This window comes from Tachypleus tridentatus, chromosome 8 (assembly GCF_004210375.1).
Source record: "Tachypleus tridentatus isolate NWPU-2018 chromosome 8, ASM421037v1, whole genome shotgun sequence".
Taxonomy (NCBI): Eukaryota; Metazoa; Arthropoda; class Merostomata; order Xiphosura; family Limulidae; genus Tachypleus; species Tachypleus tridentatus.
Genome location: NC_134832.1, coordinates 71,241,386 through 71,267,208, shown reverse-complemented (window position 1 = coordinate 71,267,208; position 25,823 = coordinate 71,241,386). Strand labels below are relative to the sequence as shown.

Genomic DNA, 25,823 nt, shown 5'->3' with positions numbered 1-25,823 from the left:
AGAGCAAAAAAGGTTTTGGTTAAGTACAAGACTATAGAAGTTATAAAAATGTTATATCTAAAGCAATCACTAGGCCACGTCCGTCCATAAGTTTTAAAGTAAAGCAAATTTTGTATTATAATGTCAAATGTGACACCATGGGCAATTTTATGCCGAAAACAGTTTAAAATGATAAAATATTTTGTTTTCTTTCTTCGTTTTTATTAATTTTGACCTGATAGTCTAAAGAGAAGATAGCTAGTCAACAATACTCTCCACCAACTTTTGGACTACTCTTGTCTGACAGGATATTGGGATTTGACCACCACTCTTGTAACGCAACCGCTGCCCTATGAGTGGAGGGTATTGTATTTTTTTGCGGTAACGCAACATAAACCATTGACCTGCAGATCCAGATTCTGGAACGTTAACCCCAAGATCATGGTCGGCTCAATATATAGTTGCACATCTAAGATCTTTAATTACGTCGTGTTTTGTTTAGTGAAAGCAGAGAAATTTGGTACTCACTTTTCCTTAACGCTGTTGAATATCAGTAATCAAATACGCATGAATTCGGTAAATTAAGGTAGTAGACAATTAAGGTATATGGTAAATCAACTAATTCGGTTGAAGTAGCCTATATTTATTTTATTCTTCTCCACATACACATGCATATGACACTGCACTTGATAAAAAATAGGTCAAAATGATTTAACGTATCATAAAATATACTTACGCTATATAATCTGTAAAATTGATTCAACTAGCAAAACAATATAAACATTGAGATTTCAGTTTCTCAGGTTCTTAATGGCTCGACGATAAGTTTATAAGCTAATAACACTAAAAATTGCAGGTTTATCCTTAACATCAAACAAAAAAACACCTTTTTAGCTCATAGCTAAACAACGAGATATTTGCACCCTGTTCACCACCTAAAGTCTAGTCTCTGATTTTAGAGTTGTAAGTCCGTGAATTTACAGCAGGACGACCAGAGGGGGGGGGGTGTTGTTTAAACAGAAAAGTTTCTTTCTCACACTTCTTTTGACACTATAAATAGACCTATTTCAGTTTTACTACAAATTGTCTGCATTTGAACTACAAATTGCGAGTGGACTGTATACCGCTTATTCATGATGTTATAAAAACAAGAAAGTTCAAGGTGTCTTGATATAAATGAAATAGAAACCCTATAACCGAGTGTTTTCGAAAGGTGGACCTTTTTCTTCAGGGGCAAACATGTATACCGCCTATATTATTCTTAATGTAGTATTTTCAAACATCAAAAATTTGTTTAAAAGAGTCTAATATGAAGTCATTTCCATGCTGATTTTAAAACAAATTACAATCTTTCTTGACATTTCCATTCCTGTATTAGATATCAACCAAAGTTACATAGGTGAGAATAAAAACATGCAGCCACAGTCAGCACGCATACTTAGTCATTTGATAGATTAAATACTTTTTGCCATAATCCGTAATTTCCTTTGTTTGACGTAAGATTTATTTCAGGTAGTTTTATGCATATTTTTAACATAACTGTTTTCCATACTTAACGTAACTCTGTAACAATCTTTAATGCGTTTGCTAGCTTGTACATTTCTTAACACGGGGTTCGCGACTGAAGAATATTAGTAGTGATAAAGTGCACTTCGACAACATTCCGAACATCTAGTTCTATGAAGCGAACGAAGAGTTTTATGTACTTTCACACTTTTAAACAAAAAGTAACATTTTAGTTTTAATTATGTATTTATACTGCAATTAAGGTTTTGGTTGGTAAAAATCTTCATTTACTTTGACATGTGATGCACGAGATTACAAATGAAAGCAGATGTGCCGGAAATTCTGTTGAAGAGACAAACTATAAAACTATTATTTAATTAAGAGAACTGACTCTTATTAAGATAGAACATTCTCGTTGTCTTCATGCGTATTACAGCTAAAACATGCCATATCATTTTTGGCTTTTATGTTAACCGATTCTAAGCATTATAAAATGGATGCCATGAAATTAAACTTGAAAACATTTGTATCGATTTGAATTAATTTGCAAGGTTTTTACTTAAAAGTATGATTTTAATAAAGGATGCCTCATGTTCAATGTATTTCTTGTTTGAAGAAGCAATACTAAATAGAGAAATTTAAGCTTATATCTGGAAGCATATGTTGTGGCTGTTATCGAAAATGGATATTTATTTGTAGAGAAAATGTTCAACGATGAAAGAAAGGAGTTTTTAATGTTAATCTTGAAACTGGACAACTTGTACAACAGAGCGTTTATGTCAGAGGAGGACAACACCGAATTTTCAAAGTTGTTACGATAAAAAAGAAGAAGAAAATAAACAACTGCCAGACATATCTTGTGATACCATTAATAAGACATTGAAGAACGATATCGAATTAGGAAAGGCTCACAAACCAGAAGTTTGCAATATTTTGATCATATTTCGAAATTATTCTTTAATTTCCTACAAACAAAAATGACCATATAAACTAGAATCATCACAATCTTGTTCAATGCATTTCAAATAGATTTTGGATTGCTTACATAAAGTTTCAGAAGTCTATGTTCACGTACACTGGAGGGTTTTGGAATATTTATCAAGATGCGTGTTCTCAGATCGACTTTACTATTCTCATAAGAATTATTTTAACACTAGAATGTGCTGAGTCTGGAAATAGTGCGAACATATTGAAAACGTTTGACGATGGCGAAACTAGTTCCATGGGCTGCACGTAGTAAGCCCTCAAGGTAAGAATTTATATTTAATTTTAAAATTTACCAGGAATTCTCAGAAACATTTAATTCCCTTCATACCATCCATGATTGTGGGGCGAGAGATGGACAATGAATTTAATAATCTGTGTTTATTCGGTGGTGGAGGGTGACTTCCAGTATAATGATAATTTTGATATAATTGCAAGAGCTAGAGATCTAAGAAAGACGGGAATGGAAATAAAGGAAGATAAATCGATCTTTCTAAGGTGTGTTTCCATTTCTCAACCAGTTATAAGTAGACCAATTCAATTCAAACAGCCAATAATTCAGGATGGCGCAGATCTATAAATCCGACGGCTTTGCAATGATCAATAAGTCCAATGCCAGTGAGTTTGACGTGGAGGTAGAAAGGAGTGTCACGAAAAATCAAAACATTTACTAGTTAAGCGAATCTAGATTTCTTTCTTATAACGTGTAATTAATCTTTTATTTAGTAAAATATCAATTTGAGTCTATTTTGACAAAAACATTAACAACTAAAAGAAAAGTTTGTTTGTCTTTGAATTTCGTACAAAGGCATACGAAAGTTATTTATCTGCTCTAGCTTCCCTAGTTTAGTAGTGTAAGACTGGATGGGAGGCAACTAGTCATCACCACCCACCGTCAACTCTTGGGCTACTCTTTTACCAGCCAACAAACTAAAAGAAAAAAACAGTATGCTAAGATCAAATAATAATATTAAAAAAATACATTAACTTTTCAGCTTCCAGAAGATATTATTCTAGTAATAAGTAAAAAATAAAAATATGTGTCAGATTTGGTTATTAAAGAGTGGTGTTCACTCTTAAAACTGATACACAATATCGATAATGAAAATACAAAGACCATTGTTTTTCTTTTGTTCGCACTTATTTTCTGCTCTTGAAATGAACTGCTTTTGATTATATATATATATAAATACGTACGGCATACACAGTTTGTGGTGAGTAATATTTATATCATGACCACGTTGCACGAAACATGGGTATAAAGCCATTGTCTAAATTCATATTTCATCAGTTTTGAGTAAGTCATTGCAATGTGTAGGTTGCCTTCCCCATGGTCGTGTAAGTCCACACATCGAGTTTCACAACATTGTGCTCATCGATTTCCTGAAAACAGCAGTCTGAACTGAGGGAGTGACTTTTTATACATAAACATATGTCCACAATTCATATTTTACTTATTGACCATGTGTTATGGACAGCAGTCGGACATACGGATATATAAAACTTCTTTTTTGTTGTCAAAGCTGAATCTACATGAAAATAGTTTGACGCAAAATGTACTATTTTGAAACTTTATTCATTCACAAAGTAAACAAGAAATATACCCTCGGAATAACAAACAAAACGATGCTGCAGAATGTGCTCTTTAAATAAGCACTTATTTACCGTCGCAGAATTTATTTTTACAGTTTTTCTCTTTACATATTTCATTTTTCTTTCTTTGTGAAGTTAAAGCTAACTTTAATCTAACTATTTAGATGTTGATAATGGTGTAATTATAAAAGGAATACAACTTTACAATCATGATTTCAGCTTCGATACATTTGCGCTACAGTACCTTTAATACTTGCCTTAATGTATCTTTAACTTATTTTAAACTGAGACAAACGATCAGTCAGATATTTTACTTGAAGGAGATAAGTGTTTCCTCGTAGTATCAGTTCACATTACTGGTAACTGAACATTTAATGTTATGATTTTCTTTAATGTAGTACATCACGGAATATTTCCATTACCAATAGGTTCATTCAGTTAAAGCCGTGTTGTAGGTCAATGTTTGGAGGGGAGAACCTGCATGACCTCTCTTTCCTCCATAGCGTGAGGTTTGTGATCGTTGCTTTTACAGCTTTGGTCGTGTAGCTGGTAGATTTAATTGAAATTGCTCCTATAATCTGTAGCTAATTAAATACCATTCACTCAACCGTTATCAAACTACGTCTGTGAGCAAATACCACAGTTATGTACCTCTGACTAAGTGCTGTTATCACCTGATATAAGTAACATCCTAAGGTTCCCATACTTAATACGAATAATGAATTGAGAATAATATTACCTAGCATTAGAAGAAATACAAAGTAAGTATTTGTAAGAGAAATACATCTTATATTAGTATTATTATGATTGGTGAACGAGCTATTTTTGTTAAGTTCTTTGGTTTACTTCCAGAAACTTAACAAGGTGTATTTGCACATAACTATTCCTACTCTTGAACTGATAGACAATAGGAAAGACGACAAGTTAACAACACTAACTTCAACAACTGTTGTCTAATCGAACAGTGTCATTCTTAAAGAGCACCCACGGCCTCAAAGTGTGTGGCACAATTTTGTGACAAGAGTTGATTAAAATCCTTTCACGCTGTCAGCAAGATCGCACTTAGCCCACGAATTTACTATAGTACAGAAATTACTTTTAATTTTGTTAAACTTTTGAAGCTGTCCTAGTGGTTTAGCGGTAAATCTAAAGACTTATGACGATTGACGCTTAGCTTAAGCGCTTAAGAAAAAACAAATAAACAAAAATCTTTTAAAAACACATAAATAATGGTTTGGGCAAGATGTTGACTAAACATTCGCTACATTTCTACAAAAATGCTGAAAATTTCTGTGTTATGGATAGAAACCCACAGAGGCTAAGCGAAGTTTAAGTTCAATTCTGAAATATAATGCATAATTTCTGGTGCAGAAAGCGTTTACTTAGGATATGCATGTTTTGTTTTTAAATGCTATTAATATCATCTGAATGAGGTATGCTCAAACCTAAGACGTCATATGAAGTAGAAAATGAGATACATAACTACTTGTTTTGACAATAACTGTGAATTTCAAATTTGGTTAATGTTTCTTAAACTGAGACTTTTGTTGAGAACATAATTTAAATATATTAAAATGAATTGATTAATCACAGTGGCATATCATATTCTTGTACGTTTGTGTTAATTGGGCATAAAAGTAACTGAAAGCTGTGAGGATCTAAACATTAAATAACAACTACTTACACTACATGTAAAAAAAAAAAAACACTATTTAACCGAGTTACATTAAATATCGAAATACTTTTAAATATATTGCAAGTATTGTGGCACACAAAGACACACACATATATGCAACAAGTATGTTATTTACTTGTTCGCGATAATTTAGTTTTCAACTTCTACCACGACAGCAGAAATTGGCTAGGTGGAGCCACTAAAATGCCAGATTTTGTGGAATGCTTATATAGATGAAATAATTGGATTATGGAGACAACTATAACTAAAAGAAGCTGAGATTGATTAGGAAAATTAAGAACCTTTCACATGATTCACCTTTTCCATGATTTTATGAAAATAAACGTTTTCGACTGCAAATATTTAAAAGAGTTGAGGAGAAAATAAACAGATAAATATAGTAATGTAATTATTATTTCGAATTCATATCCCAAGTTAATCATTCTTTTGAATATAAAAAATTGTTTTCATATATATTTATGAAAAGTTAGACAGACTTTTGTTGAATAATTTCAGACTCTAATATCACACAAAAACTTTGATTAGGCTTAAATGTTCTTTACTTAAAGCTAAAACTTTTGAAGTACCCTTTTAGTTGACTCTATATTGTTAGTATGACCAAACACTTTACAAGGTTTATTTTTACCTCCCTCCCTTAACCTTTATAATTCAGCGATAAAGAGGTCTATTATGCTCAAATTCGAAGTCCTATATTCAGATAGGCGTTATGCAGATATACCATTTTGTAGCATTGTGCCTCAACAGCAAAGAAAAATTCTTCTCACTCGACGTAAGGCGTGTTAAAGTGCCAGAGACAAAATGAAAACAATATAACTAACCCAATGTGTGTAAAAACGGCTCTTTTGGGTTGAGAAAATATTTTACGTAGAGGAGCGAACAACGTTTCGACCTTCGGTCATCGTCAGGTTCACAAAGAAAGAAAGAGGTAACTGACCGGAAGCTGACCACATCTTTGAAAGAGGTTGTGTAACTGAGTATCGGAATGTAGAGGGCGTGCCTAGATGTTTGAATATACAATTTTATATTATTTATTTTATTATTATTATTTATTATATTATTTTTAATATAGGTATAAAGGTGTTCCTTTGTATTGGTTTATTTTGGGCTTGAGTTGTTGTATAAGTAAGGCTTCTTTAATTTTGTGTTTGTTTATGTTTGTTTCTTTATTTAGTATTTGAGTGTTCTATGGTTATGTTGTGTTTATTTGAATTGCAGTGTTCGAAACCGTGTGAAGGTGACTTTTTATGTTCTTTGAATCTGTTTCCATTTTTCTACTTGTTTCTCCAATATAGAAGTCGTGGCAGTTATCACATTGTATTTTATAAATAATGTTGGTGTGGTGTTTGTCAGTGTAGTTTTTACATAGTATAGACCTTAGTTTTGTGCCTGGTTTTAAATAAATTTGGTATCAACTGGAATGTCATATTTTGTTACTAGTTTTTGCCAAATGTTGGTTATTTTTCTGCTGATGTCGGGAATATATGGTATACAGCAGTATATGGTTTCGTGATTTTATAATTCGTGGAATATAATTACTTTTGTTAGTTGATTATGCTTTAGGTCTAGGTGTGTGCTCATAATGTTTTCTACGGTTTGTGAAGGAAACTTATTGATGTTGATGAAGTATTGTTTTATTTTGTCTAATTCATCGTTAATTTTATCTGGTGAGCATAGTTTTATGGCTGTGTTTATTTGGTTTCTTAGTATGTTGAGTTTTTCTTTTGTTTCATGTGCTGAGTCCCAAGGAATGTATAGTCCAGTATGGGTTATTTTTTCGGTGGATTTCTGTTTTGAATTGTGTGTCGGTTCTTGTAATTTTGAGGTTAAGAAATGATATTTGATTGCTTTCTTCCTGTTCACATGTGAAGTTAATGTTGGGATGTATAGAGTTAATGTGATTGAAAAATTAAGTATGTGTTCTGTAGATGTGAATCCCGCAACCGTGTCATCTACATATCTGTACCAGTATAGTGGTGGAGGTAACGCTGTGTTAATTGCTTGTGTTTCAACTTGTGTCATAAAAATATTGGCTAGAACTGGTGATACTGGGTTGCCCATGCTCAGGCCATTTGTTTGTATATAGTTGTGGTTGCTGAACATGAAGTTTGTTTTCATCGTTGTAAATTCTATGAGGGTTGCTAATTGGTTGCTGGGAATATCTATAGATGGGTTAGGATCCTGGATATAGAATTCTAAGGCTATCTTTCAGGCTTCAGCGGTTGGAACTTCTGTAAAGAGGAATATAACATCGAAACTGGCCATTAAGGCTTCATGATTTAGTTGATTCAGATTAGACTTGAAATTAAAAGAGTCTTTGATGAATGAGCTGGCTGATGTTACATATTTGGAGAATGCTCATGCTATGTATTTACCAAGATTTAATTAAACAATTCATATGTGGACATTATTGGTCGTAATGGACAATCTAGTTTATGAGGTTTGGGGATGCCGTATATTTGTTGTGTGAGTTAGTCGGTCTTGCGTAGGTAGCAATAAAGTGTTTGTGAAATTGTGTTTCCTTTTTCCATTTTTAGTAGTATTTTGTTTAGTTGCGTTTCGTATGTCTTTGTTAGATTTGTGTGTATTGGTTTAAATTTGTTAGTGTCTGAGAGGACGTTCTTCATTTTTTGGATGTATTCAATCGTGTTCATTATAATTATAGTGTTTCCTTTATCTGCTTTTAGAATTTGTATGTTTTTGTCTTGTTTTAGGTTTTTAATAGAGTTAATGCCTCTTTTTGTAAGATCTATTTAGTTTTCTGTTTTGTGAAATTATATTGATGGTTTTGTGAGAAACGTCTTTGAAAAAATCGTTTAATATGTTGTTTTTAGGTGTTTCTAGAAAATGTAAATTTTAATTTTTTCTGGGAAGTTTGGCTGTTGAATGTCAATAAAATTGTCTAAGTTGTCTTCTTTTTGTTGGTTGTTTTCGGTTGTTTTCTTGTTTTTATTTTGTGTGGAAAGTATCACAAGTCTCCTGGCTATGCCTTTTAAACATGTTTTAGTTTCTATGGTTGGAATGTACCTAGGTGCTATAGCGAGGTTAAGTCCTTTGTTAAGTAGATGTATCACGTCTCTAATTATTGTCGGTCAGATCTGTTTATTATGAGGTTAGTCAACGGTTTGTCGTGGTGTCTTTTCTGTTGTTTACATCTTAGTTTTTTCTAGTTTTTTTTTTTGTTGTGGCATATCTTTCTGTCTCTGTCATTCCCAGTGTTGATTTGGTTTATGCTTCGTTGTATAAGTCCGTAAATCTCTGGTTTAATGCAGCATGCCAGTTGATGGTATAGGTTTATTTTTTTGTTTTTGTAAGTCAGGTATTTCTTTGTATTTCGTGTTCAACATGGCTTTAAGTAGTTTTTTCTGTAAATTTTGGATAATGTTTGTGTATGTATTAAAATTTTTTGATAGTTTTACCTTTACATAGATAAGGGTTAGTTGTTCCTTTCTACATTGTTGAATGAAATAGATGTCATTTCTTCTATTGATAATTCTTTGGTTTAAATTTCTTAGTTTCTTAACGATCGTATGAGCGTGTACTGTTAATAGTGGTGTACGATATGCTAGTTCAGACATAATGGTAACAGATAAATACAAATACACAAAGAAAACACAAAGACTTACACAAGGTTCACAAAGAAAAAACCTGGCGATGACCGAAGGTCGAAACGTTGTTCGCTCCCCAACGTAAAATATTTTCTCAATCGAAACGAGCTGTTTTTACATATATATTTTTCACTACAAGTGGGTTTTCTCGACATCACTGATTAATATCACTAACCCACTTTACTGTTATTTTACATTGCAGTCAGTAAACCAAATGACAACATCCAATTAATAAATATCATACATAAAATATCGTAATTTTTTGTTATTATAAGCTATTGAAGAATAATAACATAAAAAAATTGTTATTTGATTATATTCTCTTGTTATTCTCATATGCGGGGGTTCTGTCATTACTATCTTAAAATAATAATTCGACAAATCAAATACTTTTACACACATAGAAAAACAACAAATTTAATTTATAAAGGAACAATATAAATCTCACAAGACAAAACTCAAAAAGGAAAACATAATCTAAATTTATTAAAGTAGTACATCATAGATAAAAATATATGAATAAATGTTTTGTTTTTGAATTTCGCGCAAAGCTACTCGAGGGCTATCTGCGCTAGCCGTCCCTAATTTAGTAGTGTAAGACTAGAGGGAAGGCAGCTAGTCATCAACACCCACCGCCAACTCTTGGGCTACTCTTTTACCAACGAATAGTGGGATTGTCCATCACATTATAACGCCCCCACGGCTGAATGGGCGAGCATGTTTGGCGCGACGGGGATTCAAACCCGCGACTCTCAAATTGCGAGTCCAACGCCTAAACCCACGTGGCCATGCCGGGCCTTATGAATAAATAGTGAAGTTAATAAAACATATTTTCTATTTCTTTTATTTCAGAGGGACAGTCTAAGTTAATGTCATAAAAGTCTGATATAAAATATTTACCTTTTAGTTAGTTGTGACTTGATTAATATGGCCTTGTAGCTTTGTGCGAAATTCCAAAAAACAAACAAAACAAACAGACTTGATTAATCCTAAGAATTGCTTATATTGCTCATATCTATCTACTGTCTGTCTGATATATATATGTGTTACAGTAATTACACTGCCAAACTTATAAAGTACGCGCTACAACATTACAAAGTAGACGTATTTTTTTTGTACAGAAAAGTTAAGACGTTTTAGAAAACCCATGAACAGTGGGTCGAAAACAAATCTTCTGACGTGTTTGATGTAGCAACCACATTTATTCATATTATACAGCAGACAAAACATTGTTTATAAGTAAAATTTCGTGAAATATGTTTTATTTCGGTTTGAGAAAAGTCGTTAAAACTTGAAGAATAGTAATATTTCTGACCGTCTTTTTTACCTAACAGTACATAAAGTGAAGTGTCATAGTGGAGAGACTAAATCAATGTTAAATAAAGGATATATAATTTTGATTCTTAGGAGAACAATTGTGAAATTTCACGTTGTTGAATCCCATTCACAAAATCACCGGCTGGAAACCTTCATGTCTGAAACATCCAGTTGGCGATAAAACAAGGGTAGATCCTATTCATTCCGCAGCGACATTTCTTTTACAAACTGCTCAGTGAAGCAGAAGATGAAACGTAATATATAAATATTTTATTGCATTTGACATGTATTATTTGTTACAGGTATCATATGTTAGAAAACAGCGGTTCAGAATGCACTTTGTTCCCTATTTAGTTATATATAAATAAAAAAGTGTACTAGGTCGTGCCCTTCTAAGATAAAGGTTAGACAGAGATAAGGGACGGAGCCGGCCTCTTCTCGGTGATGGGGCTGAGTTGGGTTGAACAAAATACTGGAAAAGGGGTCTGCACTCTTAATCGTGTTAGAACATACATGTACTATGGTATTTATAAAAGTGAGAGCTGGTAGTTAAATGTAGAGGCGAGAAGGAAGGCTAAGACAGAAATGTTTAGGTTTGCCTCTCCTGAACAGAAACCAAGTTCATGTGTGAGTTTGAAACATGGTTTACTGTATGTATCACGGGTGTAAGGCTCAATATAACTCTTAAATAATATAAAACTTTGCCTGTGCACAGAGTTTGATACCTGCAGATGTACTGTTGCTGGTGTTGGTCTTCCAGAAAGAAGCTAAACACATTTTCCGCTGTGGTGTTGAAGATTTGTTCTATCCTCCGAATATCTGTGTTGAACTGAACCGTCAAACCTAGTTTTATTCTGTAGTCGTCAAGATATTTTAGTATAACGTCGGCCTAGGAGAAAAAAATAAGGAACTTAATAACATAATGTCGTGTCAAGAGAAAATTGTTTATAATAACTCTCAACAGTGATGTTAGTGCAAATTAAAAATAACATCGATATGGTTATTAGACGCTGACGATATTAGACGTATTTAAGATAATGAAATCGGCGTAATCAGTGATGTCGAGAAAACTTTGTGAACTGACGATGACCGAAGGTCGAAACGTTGTTCGCTCCTCTACGTAAAATATTTAAATATTTTCTCAACCCAAACGAGCCGTTTTTACATATATAAATCGGCGTAAGTTAAATAAGATATTTCATAACCCATAAGGTAATGAAAATCAATTGGTAGTGGAATTTTAATACCAATAAAAATAAACTAGATAAAGGTGGAACTATTCATAACACTATTTAGATACTTCCAAACCGTGTTAACATATCATGGTTTTCCGAGCTTTAAGAAGACTTTTTTTCTTTACAAACCTTGACGGTGGTTGATGATTACCAGATGCCTTCCTTCTAGTCTTACACTGCTAATTTAGGGATGGTTAGCACAATTAGCCCTGGTGTAGCTATGCGCGAAATTCAAAAAGCATAGCAAATAATAAGTTACGTGTAAACAGAGGATGTAGTATGTAATATTTAATGTATTTTATGTGGTGAAAAATATACCGAGGAACCTCAGAAACTTACATATTGTTTTTTTTTTTTGTAATACTTTGATCAATATCAGATTTAGTATCTACTATCTAATGATGTTCTGCGATATCTAGGGAAGGACCTCATCTTCATCCTTTTTTACAAAAATATAAAACTTGGTCCAAATCTGGATGGTTAATACATACTCACTATCAAAAGACAGTGACTTTGATGTTTTACCTGATACAAGCCTGAATTGTTACCGTATACTCATTAACAAGTGAAAGTGATGTACCGTTTAATCCAAGTATGAATGGTCACCACATACTTATCAGAAAGTGACAATGTTTTGAGGTACTACTTGATCCAAACCTGATGGTCATCACAAACTCATTACCAAGAAACAGTGACTTTGATGTACTACTTGGTTCAATACTGATGGTTATCACATATTCATTACCCAGTGACATACTACTTACATGTTTGACTCAACAATAACTATGATATGACAAACACTCAACACAAACTGCAACTGCCTGACTAAATCATTCTTCTTAACTTGACCAACTTATAGTTACTATTAATCCATATCCAGATGGCTGCCTTGTATTCTGCATTAAATACGACTCCATTTAATAATTTATAATCGCCAATTGAACTAGTTGATTATATATATAAAATATACATGTAAAAACGGCTGGTTTGGGTTAAGAAAATTTTTATGTAGAGGAGCGAACAATGTTTCGACCTTCTTCAGTCATCGTTAGGTTCACAAAGAAAGAAAGAGCTAACTGACCGATAGCTGACCACATGTTTGAAGGGGGTTTTGTAATTGAGTGTAGAAATGTAGAGGGCGTGCTTATATGTTTGATTACATTTATTAATATAGGTATAAAGGTGTTCTTTTGTATTGGTTTATTTTGGGCTTGAGTTGTTGTATAAGTAAGACTTCTTTAATTTTGTGTTTGTTTATGTTAAGAAATGATATTTGATTGCTTTCTTCCTGTTGACATGTGAAGTTAATGTTGGGATGTATAAAGTTAATGTGATTGAAAAAATTAAGTGTGTGTTCTGTAGATCTGAATCCCGCAACCGTATCATCTGCATATCTGTACCAGTATAGTGGTGGATGTAATGCTGTGTTAATTGCTTATGTTTCAACTTGTGTAATAAAGATATTGGCTAGAACTGGTGATACTGGGTTGCCCATGCTCAGGCCATTTGTTTGTATGTAGTTGTGGTTGCTGAACATGAAGTTTGTTTTCATCGTGGTGAATTCTATGAGGGTTGCTAATTGGTTGCTGGGAATGCCAATAGTTGGGTTAGGGTCTCGGATACAGAGTTCTAAGGCTATTTGACAGGCTTCAGCGGTTAAAACTTCTGTAAAGAGGGATATAACATCGAAACTGGCCATTAAGGCTTTATGATTAAGTTGATTAAGGTTAGAATTGAAATTAAAAGAGTCTTTGATGAATGAGCTGGCTGATGTTACATATTTGGAGAATGCCCATGCTATGTACTTACCAAGATTGTAATTAAGCGATTCATATGTGGACATTATTGTTCGTAATGGACAATCTGGTTTATGAGGTTTGAGAATGCCGTATATTTGTTGTGTGAGTTAGTCGGTCTTGGGTAGGTAGCAATAAAGTGTTTTTGAAATTGTGTTGGCTTTTTTCATTTTCAGTGGTATTTTGTTTAGTTGCGTTTCGTGTGTTTTTGTTAGATTTGTGTGTATTGGTTTAAATTTGTTAGTGTCTGAGAGGACGTTCTTCATTTTTTGGATGCATTCATTCGTGTTCATTATGACTATAGTGTTTCCTTTATCTGCTTTTAGAATTTGTATGTTTTTGTCTTGTTTTAGGTTTTTAATGGAATTAATGTCTCTTTTTTGTAAAATTGTTTTTTAGCTTTTTGTTTTGTGAAATTATGTTAATGGTTTTGTGAGAAACGTCTTTGAAAAAATCGTTTAAGATGTTGTTTTTAGGTGTTTCTGGAAAATGTAAATTTTTAATTTTTTGTGGGAAGTTTGGCTGTTTAATGTCAATAAAAGTGTTGACGTTGTCTTCTTTTTGTTGGTTGTTTTCTTGTTTATGTTTTCTGTGGAAATTATCACAAGTCTCCTGGCTAGATCTTCTAAACATGTTTTAATTTCTAATGTTGGAATGTACCTAGGTGCTATTGCGAGGTTGAGTCCTTTGTTAAGTAGATCTATCTCGTCTGTGTTTAATTGTCTGTCAGATATGTTAATTATGAGGTTAGTCAACATATTAGTCAACAGTTTGTCTTGTTGGTGTATTTTCTGTTGTTTGCATCTTAGTTTTTCTAGTTTTTTGTTGTGGCAAATTTTTTCGTCCCTGTCATTCCTAGTGTTGATTTGGTTTATGTTTCGTTGTGTAAGTCCGTAAATCTCTGGTTTAATGCAGTATGCCAGTTGATGGTCTGAGCTCATTTTTTGTTTTTGTAAGTCATGTAGTTCTTTGTATTTCGTGTTCAACATGGCTTTAAGTAGTTTTTTCTGTAAATTTTGGATAAGTTGATTATCATGTACTTATCATCTGGGTGACAAAATGTACATTTACCATGAAGAAGATCGAGTACTAGTTCATACTCGTCATTAACAACGTAAATTACTATTCCATACTCGCTATGAGCAACATAGTATTCTAGCTCATGTTTACCATGAACAACATAGTATTCTAGCTCATGTTTACCATGAACAACATAGTATTCTAGCTCATGTTTACCATAAACAATATAGATTACTAGCTCATACTCACGATGAACAATGTAGATTACTAGCTCATACTGACCATTAATTAAGGAGTAGATGAGTAACCTATACCTCCTTGATGACTGTGACCTGACTAACTAATTTTCACTATTAATCAGTATTTGTTTGCATAATTCATTCTCAATTCACCATTTATCTCTTTCTTGACTAACCTATGCATACTTTCAGACTTAAAACATTTCCACTTTGGAAGCATATTTTATGACTAAATTTTCTTTCACAGCTATCATCCACCATTACATTCTATTTTAGATACATTCAAGCTAACAACTACAAAATCTATGTTCATTAACATCTTTGTTACTCTTTCACAATTACCATTTATCAACATATTAAATACACTTATATAAGTCTCATAATAAATTTGAATAAACATATTTTCCTCTTGTTTTGCTTGAAAGTTATATTCATAAATATAAATTACTTTAAAAACCAACGAAAATTTACTGATTGCATATACTATCACTTTACAATACAAAATAGCTTTAAACAACAATATTTTTAAAGATATCAAATCGTTGTTTGTTGACTGCAACTGCCTAGAGACCCTTAACACTTAAAAGGTTTGGCGATCTATGCTCTATCTCCTGGTTTTAAGCAATTGTAGTTTATTTTAAATGCTTTTGTACCTAGTTTACGTTGTGCAAATCTCCTTAGATTTAGTTTCAACTTTTATGGTTTATTAACTTGAACAGTAATCATAAACATAACAACAATATACTTACTAAGCACTCCTTAAAGCAGAAACAGCTTAAGTATATGTTTAAAAAATCTTGATACCTGTGTTATGTTTCAAGTAGCTTACGTGAGGATAAAAGTCCTTGGAGTAATGCTTAACAAGCAAACGTTCGTTATGACTCAAAAGAGAATTCCAGTCATGGCGGAGGTTAAATTCTTTGTTGGTCTTCCCTGTGTATCTTTTGTTGATGCTGATGAGCTTCCGGTGTCGAGGGTATAGGCTGAAGAAGTTTCCTAAGTTAAAAAAACATGTTAATATTAGATGTCTTAATGATTCTTATCAAGAAGCAAACTATGCTAGTTTTCAATTGTAAAAGTTATCTTTTGATGATTCGAGTAGCGTTTTTGTCAAGAGAAACTACATCATCATTATTACAATTAATATTACACATATTACTTTCATGATATCTCTTTCTTTTTCATAAATTTCTATAATATCCTTATCAGAATAATTATACTTTCGCAACAAATGCTATATAGCATTTATAAATCAATTAATGACAACGTTTTTGTAAAGGATTTTCACGTATATATATATATTTGAAGATGACGATATTTTGTAAAATAAATCTAATTCTTTGAAAAGCTCAGGAGTTTTAGATGACTGAAAAAAAAAAGATTTAAATAAACTATTAAAGAACTACAACAATTTTCACTTACATTTATAAGAATTATTAGAAAAGCAGTTTTTCCAGTTAAGAACTACTGGTTTACTTGAGGTGGTATTACAGATTTCGAACATTGAATTGATAGAATAATAGGAAATCCTTTCCTTCATTCTGAATAACTTTAAAGTCATAGTCAGAAGACAAATGAAATGCCATGGGATTTTATGGTTTAAAGAGAATAGCTTGCATTAACTTACTTAGGTTCAGTCTCGGAGTGAAAGAATGCATCTTTGTTAGACCATGGATACAACAGCAACTAACTGTCAACTACACATTTTACAGAAAAATGCAATAACTTGGAAATTACAAGCGATAACAGCTTCAGTCAAGTCTGCACAACCTTGAAGGGAATGTGAAAATAATGAAGAACGGTATACAATTTCACTCTGATGTTTATCACAGTCACTCGATCTGATTCATTGACCCACGCGACTCTGAGGAATTCAATAGAAGCATCCTTTGTTAAGAGAAATTCTATCATCATAACGTGACGACTGAATATGAACAAACTTTAAGAACAATGCCGATTTAATGTCCTTTGTATATGATGCATGTTTCTACCGCAGATGCACAAGCAAAGCTTTGACTACCATTAGTGTATCGCAATGTGTGTAGAACAATGGGGGTAAAATAAAAAAAGAATACGGAAGACATCTCATGCACAAATCTGTCCCGTCTCGCAACCGAGTTATGCGATAATCGTGATTATCTGTTGTTCCTAGGGAGATTAAGTCATGTTAACATTATGACACAGAAAACCTGTAACCCAGCGTAAGTGTACACAATTCTGATATTTTCATGCATCAAGTTAAAAAATAGCGAATTTATTGTTTGATCTTGAATATAACCTTAGGTGATCAAAGTCATGCGTTCAGTGGGTAGCTGACACTAAATAATATAATTGTACAATTTTAAACAAAGTTTATGTCGGTTTCGAATTATTACATTTCTGTGCTAAAACTATTTCTAAAAACTAGGTTAAGCTATCAAGGATGAATCTCAGACTAACATATGTATTAAGTTGAAAATTGCTCTATTTGTTTTCAAATGTAGTTTAGGAATCACTCTATCAAATTACTGATCTGTCGAGTGTGGCTAGGTAGTTAGCAAGCTTTGATAAAAGTTTTTCAGCTCATTTCCACAAAATTGCACTCTACATTTTAGCGCCGTGGGTTAAATTCCAATATTGAGACACACAAGAGTAGCCCATATTTTGAAGTGAGTGCCGTTGACTATCTCTCTTATCATTGGTCTATAAGTTTCAAATTATCCAAGGTAGCCAATTAAGAAAGTGTTGTTCAAAACAGACAAATAATGATACGGGAATCAGACTGATTACACATTCACTTAGTTAGTTCAGAATTAGTCTATGTTTACTTATGGATTCTAATATTCTATTCTATTCTAGTTTTTAGTCTTTTAGTTAGTATATTTGAGAGTAGTTAAAAAGAAAATATACTTTATTGTTTTATTTCTCCTGGTCGATCAAAAAGGTTTGTTACTCTTATCTGATTGTAAAAATATTATAAGTTTTCTTTCTTTAGTTAAATTATAAGGATACTTGTAACAAGAAGGCACTTATACGACATGTGGGCTAAGCGACTAGGATTGAGACCCTAATTTTAAATTGTTGAGAAAGAAAAAGGTAACCAGTTTCCTGTTATGAATTAATCAGATAGCATGTTCTCCTGTCGCAGCTTTAGTAGATGAAACTGTAGAGAGTGCCCACCAGCAAATCGAAGTTCGAACTTTGAACCTTCTGATCTGCATTTGGTTACACTAACCATGTCTACCCACTTTTGTTTTTTGTTTGCTAAATGGGTACTTGTACATTAAGATTTAAAATACACAAAAAGCGACAGGCATATGTTTTACTTTTCTAAAGCCCTCCTCCCGGGTCATTGTTAAGCTACAATTAGGGTTTGAAACAAATAAATAAACAATACTTTTTAATATAAAGATTTCTATTGCATTATTACATTCAAGTATATGTAAGTGACCGACTAGTAAACCGACAAACTACAAACTAACATACATTATTTACAAAATAATTACTATTGAGAAGCTCTCTACTGTTCCCGGCTGATACAATCCGGTTCTACGGATTTTCAACGCTAAAATCAGCGGTTCGATTCCCTATTTTGAGAGTCTTATTTCTAGAAGTATGCAGACTTATGCAATATATTTAAACTTAGAACACAGCTTTTGGCCTAGAAAAGTACTGTAATTCTCTTACTATTTTCATAATTATATTTTAAAAGTGGTCATTGCCAAATGCATGATGATTTTCATCTTTTTTATTCAAAAGTTCATTTTACTCTTAATTAAAACAATTCCAAAATTATGTATGGGAAAGGAAAGACAATGTTTTACGCTTTTGAAATTAAGTAATCTTAGATTTATGTTTTAGTCATGCCTAATGTAAGAAATTAGGTCTTACAAAGAAAATAAAATAACGAGTTCAGTTTTCCTATCAGATCTGTAACACTTAAGCACTCAAGACATTACTATTAGCCTGGTTGTAATATTGATTCTTAAATTAAACATTTTTCAAGGATAAAAAATTCCGAATAGACAAATAACGTTATAAAATTTGATTGGGTTCAATAGGTTTTGAGCTGCTTTTGTAATTTGTAGTTGTTCTTGTACTTCATGGAGAAGAATGACAGAACATAGAAAGAAAACATTCGTAATGCACAAAAGACTATTTAGAGATAATGGTCCCTTGTCATTGAAGTACTCAATTTTAGTAATATAATGTTTTTTCAGCTTTTAAGCGTAGGATGGAACTGTAGACAACATTTCACTGTCGTAATGTTAGAAATTATAGAAGATCCTAAATAAAAGATGAAATAACTTTGGGTAAGATTGTTTATGTGTAAAGTACTGGAAGAAGTATTTGTGTATTTTATTATTTTGGATAATATTATTGTTTTTTTGAATTTTGCACAAAGCTACACGAGGGCTATCTGCGCTAGCCGTCCCTAATTTACCAGATAAAACTAGAGGGAAGGTAGCTAGTCATCATCACCCATCGCCAACTCTTGGGCTACTCTTTTACCAACGAATAGTAGGATTGACCTCACGTTATAATGCCCCCACGATTGAAATGGCGAGCTTGTTTGGTATGACGGGGATCCAAACCCGCGACACTCTGATTACGAGTCGAGTGCCTTAATCACCTGGCCATGCCGGGCCAAACTCAGTCATAGGGTTCTGAGTGAACTTCTTGTAGAAATTAGTGTAAACTATTTAGCGGCAAAATACAATAAATAGGAACCGTACCAACCTAGTTCATTGTCTTCTATGATAATACTATTGTAAGGTTTAAGTACCTTAAAAGCAGTTCCTTCCATAAAGTTGAGATTATTGTGGGTATGTTTGAAGTCCTCTGGTGGGATATCAGTAAGTTAAAGGATTTAGAAAGGTAAAATCCGGGGTTGATTTTCTGTGGAGGAGAGAAGACAGATAGCTCATTGTATGGGTTTGTGCTGAAACAAACAAACAAATACACAAACAGTATTTGATGATTTGAAAATTTCGATTGTCATTTTTTAATATAAGTGCGAATGTGGTTAACTGTTTGCAGGAAGTGTCGAAGAGGGCATGTTTGTGATAGTAAAATTAATGATAAATTAACTTTCATATATTACTAATTTGCACCTTTTTTAAGTAAATAACTTCATATGTTAATTGTATCTTTGTTAACGTTCTACTTAAAGGTTATTTTCTCTTAGTCGTGAAATTCAGGTCGAAGAGCAGTTGAACGCTGTCAGAAGAGGGTGTAAAATTTCATTATAAAAATAAAATAAAGAGAGAGGAACCAGAACGAGATTACTTTGGTATACTGTCTTCATCGTGAGGCCGAAGTAGCAGTAATGTAGGTACTGAGTAAACAGTTGACCTGTGTTAAGTTGTTTTTTGTGTGCATGGAATTATTTTTGTGAAAGATGTTTAGATGACCGGTATAACACTTAGATAACAAACGTGTTGCGTGACCTGAGAAAAAAAGGATTAAACATTATATACAAATTTATAAAAGCCCGACTGTTACTGAAAATGAAACCTTTCAATCTACTATACATACCAATAAAAACAATAACAATCACTCCAAATGTTTCCATGTCTTGAGCCTTTCAAATTGAGCGGATTCTGAATCAGAAATCAGCCTTCTAAGTAGAAATCTTATCTTCGTCCAAAAACATAACATTTTTAATGAACCAAAGTGTTTACCTTGTTGACTTCCGTGAACTTTCTTACATTTGTTTTACGATTAAAACTTACTCTCCTCATCAAACACTCTTTGATATAAGTCAGAATCATATTTTTGTGAAAAAAAACTACTAACGTTTCGACACGAATGATAAGTTATTTATTAAGTTAAAAGTGAAAAATATAAGATAAAGACTCTATATGTTTCAGTGGAACGTGCTCTCCCATCTTCTTAATCTTTGAAATTTCCGTAAAGAAAGAATTATATTTATCCAATTCTTGAAATCTTTTCAATCCCCAGAATAATTTCAACTAAAGAGAAAATAATAGCGGTTTAAGAATGCTCTGATAATAGTATTACAATAAAGCCAGCAGGCAAAGCGACATCATTGAAACTGACTAACGATTTAATGACACTAGTTTTTGCAAAATGAACTCTCTCACGATCCTACAATTCACTGTATTCAAGCCATCGTATATAAGTTTAAACGAAACTCCTATGAGAAAACTGCTAACAACATCTTCTAATACTTTACAGTTAAAAAGGCTTGTTTATGTTCTCTGTTTAACTATTCTCCAGTTTGTAACTTTGGGACGCTCTGGATACCATAAAAGCGGCATATGCACCGTAGATAGAGTAACTGTGCCAGGTAGCTCTTCATATTTATCTTCTTATGACATATACAGTAGAAAATTTCGATGACATATGCACAGCTTTAATACTGTGTCCGTGTCATCCTTACATATTGAGTGCTAGCGCATACTCTGATAACTTTAAAGGGTTTAACATACGTTTGCACACTATGGTCGTAATCTTCTAAAGATCGTGATCAGTAGAAACTGGTGAAGTGTGTGTGTGTATGTGTATGGTATATTTTGAGTTTAATCTGTTTGATACAAATCGCATATCCATCGTACTAGTTCTTCGGAAATATGTAAACTAAAAACTTTTAAGGTAATGACAGGATATCAAGTTAGTTTAGCGGCTGTGGCAAAATGGCGAAGTAAGTTTTCCGTCATGGTGCTATAACTACATTCAGATATTAAGTAATCAGAGATCAACACACTTGAGACGAAACAGAGTAAAATGGTAAAACGTTAGTTTGAATGGGAAAGAGAAATTCAGCCGACAACAAAAAGCACCAGTTTGAGCTACTGATCAACAGTGTAGTAACCGAATAAAACAGAGTTCGTAAAAGCTGACCAATGAAATCAGTAATGATCCTTACGGTGGCTACAATAGAATGCTGATACTTTGAGTAATATCATGTTATTACGTCAATTATACACTGGCATCCACAGCACAAAACATTGCTTTGAAGATGCACGAGGGGAAGAACTTGTGCTCAAACCAATTATTGTTTTGTGGAATGTATGGGAATAACTGGTCGATCACTGGTTTTGTATGACCGTCACGTGCTGTTTACCAAAATAATCCTTTCCATGTCCGCTTTATCTATTTATACGCTACATTATCCTGTTGTATCTGATTTCAACATCGCATGCCGAACGCGTGTCAACACACACCATAGTCATTCTATATATAACTATTAAATTTGTTAAATATAATTGTTTCCCCTGATATCCGTATCCTAAATAAATAGCTAAGCCTGCTTAAAATCGTAGACGAGAAAGCCGACTTTGAGATTTTGAAAGGCTTTCAAAGCTAACAACATAAAAGCGACATAGAATAATTCTACGTATAAATATTTTCAAATTATTAAAATAAGTCACATGTGTTACGTCTCTTCCGACAGAATTCATTCACTAATAAATATACTGAGACCAAACAAGCACTTAATTTGCTCTTTTCTTAAACATAATGATTATAACAACGTCTAAACACAAGAATAATATATTTTTCTGAGAATAGAAATTGTTATAATTCTGTAACAAAACTTTATAGTTGTTAATTATGTTGTATTTCAAGTATGCGAGAAAAGGTAACTGACTAGTGTAGTTTTGTTGATTCAGCGGCAAGCTTGAGGGCTTATAAGGCTAAAATTTAGAGACTGATTACATATAATTATTTGCGATGGACACAGTAAAATTAATCAATTGTGTAGCTTTATGCTTAGTAACAAACAAATTGGTAATAGTTTTCATTTCAACTTGTAAACGCAAATGCAAAACAAACACAAATAGTTTCAGAGAATTATTAATCTTTAGAATACATAACTATAGAGTAATTTATAAAATAAAAACCAGAGGCGCTGTAACATACATTTCAGTCAAGCGTAAGGACAAATTCAAACACGTGGCTGTAATAAGGAAGAAAAAGTGCTTTAGAAAGAAATATTCAAAGCACAGAGTTTGCGAAAGGTGCCTCCACTAGTGGCACAGTGGTACATCTATGGATTTACAACGCCATAAACTAGAAGCCTATTGCGTAGTTTTGTGCTTAAATTGCAAATAAGCTAGCAAACTAGGGAAGAGATTAACAGTTTATCAACTTTTTGTATATTGATAAAAGATACGATGGAATTTCGGGCACTTTAAACGTTGACTTATTTATGTTTTCAACTTGTTTCCCAGGTTATCTTCCAATAACAACTGCTCTGTTATTCACTAACAATATCAGAAGTCTATTTCATCATGTACTTTTTTTTTTAACGGAACACTGAATTTCTGTAAAAAGCAAACTCCAAGGAGTAATGATAACATCCTTCGAAAAGTTGTATTATGCGTACTGAATACCTTGGACATCTCTACATCAGAGTTTATTCACTCTTTGAACGTAGGCTGATTTAGCTTAGCACGTAAAGAGAATTAGATAGATGGAGTCAGTGAAGTGTTAGGAAAAAATGAAATCTAAATTTTGTTTCTTCACATTCTGGTGAAATAGATTTCTACCTTTCCGTTAGGATTCTGAATTGTATTATGTATGTATATCAACGCTACTAATACATCTGTACTATATTATGTATATAAAGCAACACTACTGAAACAAATTATTGACGTTCCTAAAGTTAAATTACTGACCGGAGAAAGAGCAATATACATACTAAGAGATTGACTGTAACTTTTATAATACATCCGCACCTCAAAGTGGTGAGAATATTTGTTGTATTACATGATTCGAAGCCGGCTTGCCAGCTGCGAAATCCAGCGTTCTACCACAAGACCAACAAATTTGTTTGTTTTTGAATTTCGCGCAAAGTTACACGAGGGCTAGTTGCGCTAGCCGTCCCTAATTTAGCAGCGTAAGAAAAATAAAAAGCAGCTAGTCATCACCACCCACATCCAACTTTTGGGCTACTCTTTTACCAACAAATAGTGGGATTCACCATAACATTATAACGCCCACACAGCTGAAACGGGGAGCATGTTTGGTACGACGGGGCTTCGAACCCACGACCATCGAATTACCAGTTGTGTGCTTTAACTACCTGGTCATGACGGGCCCAGACCAACAAGAACCTGTAGTCATATTTCAGTCAAAATGTATAGGCAAAATTTATTGAATTTTATTATTACATATATATACAGTCATGTGTAACATTTTTGGATATATTGATATTTAATCTCAATTTTAACAATACTGAGAGATTATAGGAATATAACTAAACAATTAAAACTGAAGAAAAGACTTTTCAAGATCTTCTGTAAATGTAATTCTACAAAAATGCATATTCTAACTGAGGAAAAAGTTAGGACACCCCCACATTTATTCCCACTTAAAATGGCTCAACTCACACATAGATGTATCACACCGGGTGCACATGATTAGAAGATCGTTACTCAGCATTTGAATGGAGCTTGCCCTATTTAAACCTCAGACATTTAGTTTCGTGTGCTCCTGACTGTTGAAGTGAGAGTGAGCACCATGGTGAGAGCTGTCTGAGGCCTTCAAAAGAAAAAATTGTAGCAGTTATGAGTCTGGTAAGGGATTTAAAAAGGTCCCAAAAGATTTTGAAATCAGCCATTCCACTGTCTGGAAAATAGTTAACAAGTGGAGAGCTTTCAAAACAACAGCCAACATGCCCAAGTCTGGTCATCCAAGCAAGTTCACCCAGAGATGCTAAAAGAGGTCTCCAAACACCATAACATGTCATCACAAGACCTACAGCAGGCTCTGGCTACTGTTGATGTGAAAGTGCATGTTTCTACAATCAGAAAGAGACTGCATAAGTTTAACTTGCATGGGAGGTATGCAAGGAGGAAACCTTTGCTTTCTAAGAGAAACATCAAGGCCAGACTGAAGTTTGCCAGAGAGAATGTAGACAAAGACCAGGACTTGTGGAATAATGTTCTTTAGACAGATGAGTCCAAAATTGAATTATTTGGACACCAGAACAGAGGACATGTTTGGCGTAAACTAAATACAGCGTTCCAGGAAAAGAACCTCATACCAACTGTGAAGTATGGAGGTGGAAGTGTCATGGTTTGGGGCTGCTTTGCTGCAGCAGGACCTGGACAGTTCACAATCATAGAATCCACCATGAACTCTACTGTGTATCAGAGGGTGCTTGAGGATCATGTGAGACCATCTGTACGAAAATTAAAGCTGAAGCGGAACTGGACCCTGCAACACGACAATGACCCAAAACATACCAGTAAATCCACCAAGGACTGGCTGAAAACTAAGAAATGGAGAGTCCTGGAACGGCCGAGTCAAAACCCAGATCTTAATTCCATTGAGATGCTGTGGGGTGACTTGAAACGGGCTGTAATGCAATAAACCCCTCAAACATCTCACAGCTGACAGAATTCTGCATTGAGGAGTGGGGCAAACTTTCTTTATACCGATGTCAGAGACTAGTAGATGGCTACAAGATGCGTCTCACTGCAGTTATTGCAGCCAAAGGGGGTAACACTAGCTATTAGGGGGTAGGGTGTCCTAACCAGTGATGTCGAGAAACCCACTTGTTGAGAAATTTATATGCAAAAACGGCTCGTTTGGGTTGAGAAAATATTTTACATAGAAGAGCGAACAACGTTTCGACCTTCTTCGGTCATCTTCAGGTTCGCAAAGAAAGAGGTAACTGACCGGAAGCTGACCACATGTTTGAAAGGGGTTGTGTAACTGAGTGTCGGAATGTAGAGGGCGGTATTAGATGTTTGAATATATAATTTTATTTATTTTATTATATTAATATAGGTAGAAAGGCGTTTCTTTATATTGGTTTATTTTGGGTTTAAGTTGTTGTATAAGTAAGGCTTCTTTAATTTTGCGTTTGTTTATGTTTGTTTCTTTATTTAGTATTTGAG

The 25,823-nt window shown here is 33.4% G+C and overlaps 1 protein-coding gene across 4 annotated transcripts in view; it reads right to left on the bottom strand.

The window, feature by feature from the left end:
- LOC143222632 (FAD-dependent oxidoreductase domain-containing protein 2-like) overlaps positions 1-25,823 on the bottom strand; it is a 122,333-nt gene that overhangs the window by 32,078 nt on the left and 64,432 nt on the right. For all 4 annotated transcript variants that reach the window (XM_076449348.1, XM_076449350.1, XM_076449347.1 and 1 more), the window contains 2 exons: positions 15,800-15,966; positions 11,406-11,569 (listed from right to left, as the gene is read on the bottom strand). In XM_076449348.1, coding sequence (XP_076305463.1) covers positions 11,406-11,569; positions 15,800-15,966 — 331 coding nt within the window. The remainder of the gene's footprint in view (positions 1-11,405; positions 11,570-15,799; positions 15,967-25,823) is intronic.